Source organism: Trichoderma aggressivum, assembly GCF_033847375.1.
Source record: "Trichoderma aggressivum f. europaeum strain CBS 100526 chromosome Unknown scaffold_055, whole genome shotgun sequence".
Taxonomy (NCBI): Eukaryota; Fungi; Ascomycota; class Sordariomycetes; order Hypocreales; family Hypocreaceae; genus Trichoderma; species Trichoderma aggressivum.
Window position 1 is genome coordinate 35,596 of NW_026946421.1, and position 11,889 is coordinate 47,484.

Here is an 11,889-nt window from a genome sequence, read left to right on the forward strand (position 1 = left end):
ACAGTGTCATTTCAAGTACCTATTTATATATTTGATTCAGTACCATTTTTATCTTTATTTATTTTTTATTCCAATCGCTATTTCTCTCTTCCTACTGTTCCTGCAGATTGTTCATCTCCGGGTAGCTTATAATACATAGCCCGGGAATGTGTCACTACTAACCCAATCTGAGCTACCCATCAAGCTACGACTAACAGCTGCATCTGATACCTGCCCAACAGTGGGTTTTTTTCTGGCTCCAAAGTGCGGGCTGAATATTCTCTGCGTGACGAAGCATTGCGCATGGAACTACTATACCCAGCGATTACCTGTCTCTACCTTAGTAGTACTAAGATGGAACGCATCTCGTGCTTGTAGTATTGGTACTTGATAGAGGTGTTGAGAATGTGGCACTTGTCCGGCAAATGCAACTCTTGTTTCATTTCATGCATTGATAGGTGCCGACAAAGAGGGGTTCGGCGATCAACTCCCAGCGTCGGGAAATGCAGCTACCATCGATGAGAGACACATGAGCTCAGTGTGTTTAACCGGATACAATGACAGAGAGAGAGAGCCATTACCATTACAGAGCACCATTATGCACAGCAAAGTAACCAGCCTATTAAACCAGGGCAACGAGTACCTCGGACGAGATCAAGCTGCGATGCCGTCACCCTCTGTTCTGAAACTGAAACAGATGGGGGCCCTCTGTGCCCACAAGGGTCCTTGTGTCCACTGGATCGGAGCGTTTTAACACCCATCATGCCTCTATCCCTAGACTATCCACTCGGGACATGACAAACATCCATACTGTAAGGCACACTGCATTGATTACTCTAGTAGTTCAACTCCCTCGTACTGTAGCAGTTGCCTCAGTCATCGGCAAAGTCGTGAGCAAGCCTCGGTGACACTTTGTTTGAATATGACGTAATCAATGGCACGCTCTCCGCTTGTCCAGTCACCAAAGCCGAGTGACGTCGTTCCATTTCATGACGCCGTTCTCCTTCTACATACTACTGCCACTGTACTCGTAAACATGCCGACTCGAGACATGCAAGTTGGCTGGCTGTTACTCTAAGTGTTTGATACCGAGTAACGCACCAGCAGGCAGGAATCGATATCAAGGTTGGCATAATTCACACTGCCACCACCTTTTCCCATCTTTATCCAATGTGCCATTTGCTTCTCCGGCCACCATCTAGACCAGAACGGGCCAAAAGTCAAAAAGACCCCCCATGATCCGGGTTTTCGATGGCCAAAACGGCTCACCCAAAGCTCCATGGCCGAGCCAGTCACAGCCATTCTCAGACGCAAATCTCGCCCTAGAGCAAACACGACAGCCAGCCAAATCGCCCACCGACTGTGATGCCCCTCCCTCCTGGCTCTCGCCCTTTTCCTGCGCCCTTTAGTCTTGGTTGTGCGTGTTGCAAAATGGGCGGACCAAAAGTCAATTGACGTGACTTGACACCCGCCTCGTTCTGCCTTTATCCATTTGGCAAGGTGCTGTCACCGTCCAGCACACTGGGGCGTTGGAGAGCTGCAGACACTTGGCTGATAGAGTTTCATACTTGTTGTTGCACCCAGTTTGCTCGCACAGGGCTAGGAACTGCCGCATTCCTTGAGTTGCAAGACAAGATATGCGGCAATGCCTGGTTGGTTTCGTTTCTTGCAGGGCCAATCACGGGTAATGCATGTGTACATGCAGCCTTTATCAAACCCTGTGGAATAGTATTGGAACGATAATGAGAGTCGAAGCCCATTCTGTTGCGGCCGATCCCACCGGGCCATCCCACGAGCCGTACGGAGTTTGTGGCAGGGCCCCGGAGTGTATGTATGTACTCGTACCGACTGTCCTGTACGAACCCTGCCTTTGCAGCCGTGCATGGATCGGATTCCTCTTGGTAATGAATACGCATAGACCCGGTGCGCTACGGAGATAACAGACATAGGATTGAGTAGGATCTCGTGCTTGATCAGCTTCTCCACGCCGGCATGGCATCGGCATGGCATGACATGATGTGCAGTGCAGAGCGGAGCGGAGCAGACGAGACGGTGAGGTGAGCCACGGTGTGTGCTCGGTGTGCGTTGTTCTCCGACTGCTACGGCAGAGAAAGGAGAGCAAGGTGCAAGGTTGGACTCCTTAGATGGGCGTGTCTAATCCCCCTTGCATCGCTTGTAAATTAACTGATTGCATACATCGTACCATCATCCAGACTGAAAGTGGTGGTGTCTCCTCGCGGCGTCTAGCGCGGCTTTCCCCATTCTCACTCTTCGCCTCGGCTTCGGAATCCCAATGAGCCTGGCCGATGGTGTAACACACAGCCAAGCCTGCTCGGGGGACGAAATCCGCATTCAAAGGCCTCGTCACTGTGAGCCGTCGTCTGCAGGGTTGTCTGGTTGACATGATATTACGAGGACATCACCTTGAGCACATGACGCAATGCATCCGTGGCATGTTGCCATCGCCAGCCGAGAGATGGATGTGTTTTGTCCAAGGGGTAGAGAGGCATGGGGGCAAGCTGGACATGCAATATTACTAATATTTCATGTTTACGTCTGATTCTGCGCAAAGACAAGGAGACATAAATAGCCAGTGGTGCTAGCATATTAATAAGTACTTTGGTTGGGCATAGCTGTTGTCGGCTTTGTCTTAATTTGGTGGAGTTTGTAAGGAGAAGTCGGCAATTATCCCCCATATGAGAGTAACAACACCATCAACAACCACCGTAGATTCAACATCCCACTGCCTTATACAAATCATCAAATGCCCAGTTTCTTCTCTTGCCCCATCTAGCCCCGTCGTCCCTTCCTGCAACGACGTACCGCTCCTGCTCCTTCCCCCGACAAGCCGAGCGCGAGGAAGCGACGTTCCAGCTCCGCGGCTTGGATTTCTAAGCTTTCACAAATCTTCGGCCAGCAGCTTCCCGCCCTGGGGCTCCACTGCGTGTTATTTCACGACCTCTTTGGTTGGGCGAAGCGGAGAGGAGAGAGACTTGCCAAGGTAGGAGCACCTGCCTGGTTATATTTGATCATTTTTGACGTTGCTTTAGTTTCTTTTTGTCATATCTCTTTCTTCTCTTCTTTTCTTTTCTTTCCTTCTTATTCCTCTTTATTGCCTAGCACCGACGAATACTAATACTATCTTGTTGTGTAGTTGTAGCTAGTAATTTTCAGCCGTAGAAGGTGGGGGAGGGAAGATGATGAGCAGGAGGGAGACGAAAAAAAAGCATGACACCTGATTGGACCTAGAATACCTTACCAAACCATCACCATCCCATCCTCAACGTGATCCAACTCATTTCCATTATTCATCTTCCCCCAGATCTCCAATAGTCTAGCCACTTTGTGATTCCAGATTCGATAGATCTCAGCTTTTCCGCTACCCTTTTTTTTTTTTTTTTAACCTGCCCTGTCCTGTCTTACCCCCCCGTCCCGGCGTGGCTTTTGGCGCCCTTCTTTCTCCCGGAGTGGGGGCGACCGGTCTCTAACAAGTTCGAGATTTTTTTTCCCTCTGCTTAAGTACATCAACCCCGGCATCGCCATCGTCTGTTGGATTGATCTTGTCTTCACCGGGTCCCGGCTTGGTCATAGCTGCCGACCTGCTTACCGCTCCCTGTGGCTTTGTGACGCTTAATAATTCAGCCGGGCTGGTGCGACGACTCCAAAAAGCTCGTTTACCGAGTCGTCGAAAATTTCCCGAGAAAGAAAACCGACTCTCTCATCGAATTCTTCTTCTTCTTCTTCTTTCTCTTCGCAGCATCTTTGGAATCGCTGCTGTCCCCGCCGTCACTAGTTGGCATCTAGGGCAATCTTCTATTCTGGTTAAATTGCCCTTTGCAGCTTCGGAGCATCTCGCACTCTGCTGTTGCCATCCCACCCAATTGTTGAACCATGGGTCTCTTGTATGTTGTGCTCCAAATTTTATTGCAACTACTTATTGGCTAATGAATTTCGGTTGAATAGAGCCCTTGGAACGGCACTGGAGTGGCCAGAGGCCAAGCTGCGCGCAAACCAAGTGAGAGAATGGGGCATCAAGGTTGGTTGGCCTCGCTCCTTTTGCTCTCTAATTTAGGATAGGCTCTGACATTACTGTAGCAACTCCTTGAGATCTGGAATAAGGCCAAGGGCAAAGAACGCGATGCCTTGCTATGGGGAGATGAGGTTACACGCCCTCGGTTCAATCTGGCATCACGCCGCTTTCCATCGGGTCACTAACAAGACTTTAGGTCGAGTATCTTGTTGTGACGTACGCAGAAGATGAGCCAAAGGTGCTCCTGTCCCTAAGACAAGCTGAAATTCTCACGGCTCTTGCAGCCGATAAAGAGCTTGCAGAGGCGGGCTGTGTACCTGCACTGCAAGACGAGCTGCCTGCGGGAAAGCCTACTGGGAAGCTAAGGTAAGGCCATCAAGCGTTTTCAACGCCTTTGGTCCTAGTCTGACTCAAATCTTGTAGCAAACCCTCCAAAGTAACACTGCCAGTCTTCCACCCAGAGTTTGGTCGCTTCATGCTTGAGGCCACGCCAGGAAAGCCCTGGGGCATTGGTTTAAAGGAGTTACTTGGCGTTGAGCCTGATATGAAGCTCCGGCGAAAGATTGCCAAGGAACATATGCTTTCCACCGAGTATCCCATTACTCTGACGACTTTCCCCCAGATCGGTGTTCCGGGCCAATTCACTTACCCATTTTACCCTCCCTCCGGACCAAAGCTGCGGTCACAGTTTGTGCCCGACGAAATCGCCAACCCCCACATCCGATTCCCAACGCTGGCCGCTAATATTCGCTCCCGAAGGACTCGCAAAGTCCAAGTCAATGTCCCCATTTTCCATGACAAGAATACTCCAGACCCCTGGAAGGACCCCACCGTCAACTACGACTTACACAACTGGCCCGAGGACGATGATGTACGCAATGGGGCCGCCCCAGACAACTTCATTCACATGGACGCAATGGCTTTCGGAATGGGAAGCTGCTGTCTTCAAATTACCTTTCAGGCCAAGAACATTGTCGAAGGTCGAGAGCTGTACGATCAGCTGAGCCCTCTGGGCCCCATCATGCTGGCTTTGACTGCGGCAACGCCTGTTTATAAAGGCTTCCTGGCCGGCACTGATGTGCGGTGGAATCAGATCAGTCGTGCGGTCGACTGCAGAACACCAGAGGAGCTTGGTGAAAAGGTAAGCCAAGATTTTCTCCTCGTTTGTCAAAAAGAAACACATGGTGTCTCTCTGAGAAATGAATATTCCGAATACTGATCCGTAAACTTATATAGCCCCTGAAAAATGATCGCTGGAGGATCCCCAAGTCCCGATATGCCTCCAATTCAACGTACATCTCGACAAATCCTCGACTCCGACCAGAGTACTTGGATCCCGATCTGGTCATTGATCCTGAAATCAAGGCCAAGTTGATTGAAGGAGGCATGGATGATCGCCTAGCCACCCATTTTGCTCATCTCTTCATCCGAGACCCAATTGTCATCTTTGAGGAAGACCTCCAAGAGCTTGACTTGACAAAGACTGACCACTTCGAGAACATCCAGTCGACTAACTGGCAGCACATGCGATTCAAGCCTCCGCCAGCTGACAACAACATTGGATGGAGAGTCGAGTTCCGTTCGATGGAGATTCAGGTGACCGATTTTGAAAACGCAGCTTTCTCTGTCTTCATGGTTCTGGTTACAAGGGCCATCCTCTCATTTGACCTCAACTTTTATATCCCCATCAAGAAGGTGGATGAAAACATGGAGCGTGCCCACGGCATAGATGCTGTTCTCAAAGACAAGTTCTACTTCCGCAAGAATCCATTCCCACCTCGACCATCGCGCGCGAATACTGCCTTTGGGGATGATAGTCGGCCAGGCTCCGCGATGCCCAGTCGACCCGGCTCACCCGGAAGCCTCCCGGTAGAAGAAGAGTACGAAGAGATGACGATTAACGAGATTATCAACGGTTCAGTCGACGGAGACTTCCCAGGATTAATTTCCATCGTCGAAAGCTACCTTGACAGTATCAACGTGGATGTGCAAACCCGATGTGAGCTTGCAACGTATCTTTCCCTCATTAGCAAGCGAGCAAGCGGTGAGCTCGATACCGCCGCGCGATGGATCCGCAACTTTATCGATATCCATCCCAACTATAAGCACGATAGCGTCGTTGATGATACCATTACCCATGACCTCATCGGATCTGTCGTGGCCATTGGTGAGCGGGAAAGCACGGGCAGAGGTTTCGCTGGATTGGATATCCCCGGATTTTCCAAATTCCTGGGCAAGTTCAGAAGCACTGGGCGGGCAGTGAGCGGGCAGACTGAGAACGCACCCGAGGCCGGACATGGGTCGCGGAAACGAAAGAGCGAATGGATAGACGGAACAACAGCTAAAGTTGGAGCATAATATGACATGAAAGCACGGAGTTTGGATATTGCCTGCTGAGAGCAGGTCAACTGGCGATTTAATCCGTGGGATACCAAGCATATAATTCTTATTTATTCTATCTCAACGCAAATGACAGAGATTATTCTCTCAAGTTATCATCATGACTTCTCTTATTTGATGAATGCTCACTTTCAAAGATTTACTGGCATTCAAAGCCATGATGATGAGATAAGATTTCGTAAACTGTCTTTAAATGTGATTTAGCAACCTCCATGTTGTTGAAGGTCTATCCAGAGCCTGGTCAGTTATGCATACGTGTGTGTGTTGTTTGAGTTATAAACTGTCAGGTCTTCAACCATATATAAACAAACGCGAGATTTCTTAAACCGACACAATTCATGAACTCATATGCCATCTATTAGAGTCGATTCATGCGATTAGTAGGTCAAGTAGGAAATAGCAGTTTGACCAGCCCATAAAAGTTGCAATTATCCAGAATTGTTAACGAGATTCCATGACTGAGAAGCAAGATGTATCGCTTGCCAGTTGGAATGAAGAGCTTCTCTATAGTGATTATAGAGTACAGAGTGAAGCATTTATATATATTTGAGCTGCTCTTGCACATGTAACAAGCTTCGACAGGGATATAAATGCTATATTGTCTTTTAGACTGAGTAGGCCCTCGAATATTGATAGATTTCTGGTCAGATATGCTTGTAATAGAGCCCTTTTCTTCTATCCATGTTGAGAAGAGCAGGTTTTTCTTCGATAAACCAATTAACGCAGTAGATTGTCACAGAATACAGACTACAAAGAAGAAGTAGTCCAGAAACTTTGACAACATTGCCTCTACACTGGGTATTATCACAGGTTTACCTCACCTTCTTCTCTGCTTCACACTTCATCTCCCACAAATTCTCCATCTCAATAACACCATTCACCGAATCCTACTTTCTTCCCTACATATCAAATCAAATCACATCACATCCCCAGCAAACGCCTTCGCAAAAAGCAACGGCAAACTTCCGGAACTTGCTCCCCCACCGCTCGTACATCGTATAGTCTCCAACTGAACACTCCAACGGTAATGTCTCACTTGCGTAAAAAAGCGGCTCGCAAGAATCTACCCAAAATCTGCTACGTCGACACCCCGTTTTCATCTCCGACCTTGTCTCGCTTTCTTTATTTGGGTGCCCGGAACTTTGGTCCAATCGAGAGACACATGAGCCGCGAGATCTTACTCCCTGGTTTCAGGGAATCTTTTAACAAAAGCTGACATTAGATCTTTTTGTATCAACACTCATTCCAGACGCCCCATTTGCCTAGACATCCGTCTTGTTGAAGTAGTCACAACATTGCCTAGTCTATCCAAGTAGTGATCCTTGTGTTCGTACCGTATATAGCCTCCAGTTACCATCTCGTTGGTGTGGGTGTCAAGGAAGATGGATGGACAGGGATTGCATCTCCCACCGCAATGGTAGCGCGGTCAAAGAGAGACTAGTTGAAATTATAGAGTAGCAGTGTAGTGCTTGTATAACGCATGTCTCAGCCTCTTAAATGGTGAATGCGAGAGCGGACAGTTCATATCAAGACACTCGGCTCCGACAAGGCAACCTAATGGGTGTCCGACAACAAGATTGAGCCATTGGTATCTCGTTCAAGAGCCCCCCTTGCGACAAATACTGGAAGCGATGTCGCCGTCCGCACTGACTCGTTCTACTATTCGCTGTCAAACAAAGGCTGGAATGAACCCCGTCAGGTGGTCTCCCCGGCCCATGTTTCGGAGGAAAACCCGATTTGTCGGTCAATAGCATTCCGCAGAGGACCGCTTTCCTAAAATACCTTGTCTCGGGTGTGCTTCCCGCTCTAAGAGTTTTTCCCTTTCCTTGATTCAGAGATGTGTCAGATGATGTTGCGATACTGGAACCTTGTTGGTGGAGAAGAAAGAACAAAAGGTGTCAGTCAGGGGTATCGGACGTCTCTCTTTGATGTCTTACCCTTTGCTTGAAGCGCGTGGCATTGGACACAGGATATTACAAGCATGTGAGTACTGATACATCCCGTCTTTTTTCTCATTTCCTCTTTTGGGAACATTCCTCTGAGCTGGAAAGAAAGAGAGACAATATTACGTTTTTGGCGGTAGCGCCAGCTGGGTTTCAGGCTGCAGAGCTGTCAGTGGTGTCTTGGTAAAAACAGAGACATGGATGGGATGGGGCAGAAAACGACACTATTGTTGCCCACAACATACGAAGCACCTGTCTCGGCTTTGTGCTAAACCCGTATTGATATTTAAAGCACAGTATTCCTACCCTACATGGTGAATACTCAGTGCTGGATTTTCATATCTTACCCAAGTACACAATCGCGGCTTGCCCAGTAATATGGATTATGAAAAGGGGGGGAGGGGGCGTAACAATTGACCTACCTGAAAATTCTAGACTATTAGAAGGACGACGTACATACGCAGGATACCGCCGCGATTTCAACGGAACCATGCTTACGAGCACCTGCACTCGTGCAGCTGCGGAAGCCAAACAGCTCCGTTTGCTTCATCAGTTGTGGACCATGCTTGCGCGTTTTTGGAAGAGGCGGGCTGCACTATGAGCATGCAGAAAAGCACTAGTCGGCCGGACGATTCCAGGACACCGTAGTGATGGAAAGCACCGATCGTAGGTATTAGCCCAGGTACTAAGTGGGCGTGTGTGTGCGTGATGACTGCTGGACGAAGCCCGGCTGAGATGCGATCCATGGAGCATGTCTCATCCGTCACTCCACAGAATGTCACAGGTGGAGCACAATAACCGGCCAGTGGGGAGGGAACCGCAAACACGAGAGTAAGAGCCAAAAGCCAAGTGAGGAAATCAACCCCAAAAGAGCGTATGTTTGAAGCCGGACGCAGGGAACCACCAGAGGCTTGTTTGACAGGGCCAAACCACCGAATGTTGTGACAATTCACACAACTTGCAAAGGCAGGATCAGGGGCCAGAGGGGGCCAGAGGGGGGCAAGAGGGGGTGTGAGAAGTTTGCCGCCGGGAGAGATCTCGCGGCAACAAAGAGTGCCCTTCTGATCTGATCTGATCTGGCCTCGCAAATTTAGGGGCGATCTGCGGTCATCCATTGGGGCAGGACACAGGTCGCCGGGACAAAGGGCGTGCGACGTGTGCCTATAGGAGGCGTGTCTGTATCAAACAATCAAAAGCTGTGGGCAAGGTCTCCTCCCAGGCCGCCTCACTCAAAAACGCACAGAGTCACCGTCCGTATGGTTCGAGCTGGAGCTGGAGCTGGAGCTGGAGCTGGACGCCGACCATCTGCCACTTCATCTCCCTTGCCTCTGGAAATGATGCCCGAGCGGAGAAAATTGTCCGGCTGGCCTCGATGGCTCGGGCCCATGTCTGGGGTTGCTTCAGCCGCAATCCCCAGTCGACGTCACCGACAGAGGGGATGCGACGGTGGCCACGTGCCGGCCTCGCTGTCAGAGGAAAGAAGCAAAGGAATGAAGACGGGAGGCGAGAGCAGATGCTAAACATAACAGTAACACCAGCGATACTTTGGCATGGCACCTGATTGCATCTCCAGGGGCATGTACACGTAACAAGTATACCCGTAGTATCTCGCACACTTGTGCAAGTAGGGTACGTGTTAGTGTGTAGTGGTATATAAATATGCACCTTGTGTTTGTCTCCGGGCAGATCCCGTTGGCCCACTGTGCGGCTGAAGGTGTTGGCGCGCTCATCGAGTCCATTTTGTTTTGGCGATGCCCACTCGAGCCAGTAGCTTATCTCGCCGAACCTGCATGGCTTGAGGATTCATCGGCGAAGTGGTGTTCCATTTCATTAATGTGGGTTAGCTTTTTTCGAACGCATTCATCTGCCCCAGATATAGGATGGTCCCCTCAGGGATCCTTGGCTGGATAGATGTACTCCATGCTCCTTGTACGAGCACATCACTCCATGCCTGACGGCCAAAGACTCTCGTGACAAAGTGAGCGAGGTTGTGGCAGCGTTTTCTTTTTGCGCTGCGGCGCAACGGACCCCCTCTGGAACCCCCTTTCTATTCGACAAAAGTCCGAATCCCCTGTCATAATCTGAGTCGATCTTACTTCCCATGTGCTCAAACTCCCTTGGACCCCATGGATCGGAGCCCCCTTCGCAGCGGCGTGAAAGTAAAGTGATTCAGTGTGATGCCACCCCTTCCGGGAAGCGCCCACCCACTTATGGCGTAGTGCTTGCGTGTGGAAAGGTTTCAGTCTTGTGTGCAATCCCGAATTCCTGTCGAGTGGAATCGGATGCTAATCAAGGGTAGCCCCCCTCACATCGGACCTGTGATAGAAGTTGTACGCGTACTTGAAAGCATTACTATTGCGCAAGCAGACAGGGCCGCGGAGCAGACACAAAGAAAAGGGCACAACAAACATCATATTCTTGGTTGTACACGTACAAACGAACCATGCGTGGCCAAGCCAGCTCCGCTCGTCTTCTGCGTCTATCCGCTGACCGGCCGTTTATACGAGACGTCGTCGATTACACGAGCCGGCGCGTGTCAGTGGCAGCCGCACCCGGGGCGCCAAGTCCCTCTGCCCTGCCCTGCCCTGCCCTGCCCTGCCCTGCCCTGCTCTGCTCTGCTGTCAAGATGGCGTTTGTCCGTGGCAGCGTGGCTTTCTTCCCTGAATCACTTGTGCTCTTGCTCGTACACCGATCGGAAGATGGAAGAGAGGAGGCCGCCAAGCTGAGCAGAGGAGGCCATGGCTGAGACTCTGGACCCGCGTGGCTGGCTGCGGGCTCACATGAATTGATGAGAAGGAGTCGGTACCCAGTCGGTACCTAGAGGGAGTCAATGGCCATCATTGGCTGCAGTATCCCAGCAGTGGCTTGACCGTTGAAGTCTCGATGCTTTTGTACCAGCCCAGGAATAAATATTCAAGGGGAGGGTGACAAGGTTAAGGATGAGATGTGCGGTCTGTCCCGAGCGAGGAGGGCAGCTGAGCTTGGATCGACACCCACTGGTTCCTTCCCCGTCCTAACCATGTCACTGGATACAAAAGTACAAGTACAAGTACAGGTACAGGTACAGGTACAGGTACAGGTACATGGGCTTTGATCTGGACAAATTAAGCTGCTGGAGGCACCTGAGTGGGAGTATTTTACCCATCAACACCTCACCTCAATGATATTAGCCTGTAGTCTGTAGTCTGTAGTCTACATACTACTACCTACTGCACTGGATATGCCCAGCAAACTACTGCACAAGGTAATAAACGAGTGCCGTAGTCGACGGGGCCGAGAGGCGGAGCACTGGATCAGGTATCTCATCGTAAAATGATGTTGGTGCGGAATGATTCCTACAGCAAAGCACGCAAAAACAAAGGGCGTGCACCAAGTAACACTTCCAAGTGCCTGGTCTACCTACTCATACTTGGTCGATCAGGGTCTGGTATGAATCGTGCTCTACCGGCAGACACAGTCGCATACAGGTGGATAACGGCTCGACATGCCTCTCCGGCTTCTCGCGAGGGCCAAGAAGAGGGATAATCAAACATGGCC

General features: G+C 50.1%; 1 protein-coding gene across 1 annotated transcript; it reads left to right on the forward strand.

Moving 5' to 3' along the window:
- Nucleotides 1-3,870: 3,870 nt before the first annotated feature.
- On the forward strand, nucleotides 3,871-6,367 carry Triagg1_9544 (uncharacterized protein; the record flags this gene model as incomplete). The annotated part of the gene is made up of 6 exons (XM_062904513.1): nucleotides 3,871-3,881; nucleotides 3,943-4,015; nucleotides 4,075-4,140; nucleotides 4,206-4,375; nucleotides 4,433-5,150; nucleotides 5,246-6,367. 6 exons carry the CDS (start codon nucleotides 3,871-3,873, stop codon nucleotides 6,365-6,367), a joined length of 2,160 nt encoding a protein of 719 aa, XP_062751474.1.
- Between the last annotated feature and the right edge of the window lie 5,522 nt (nucleotides 6,368-11,889).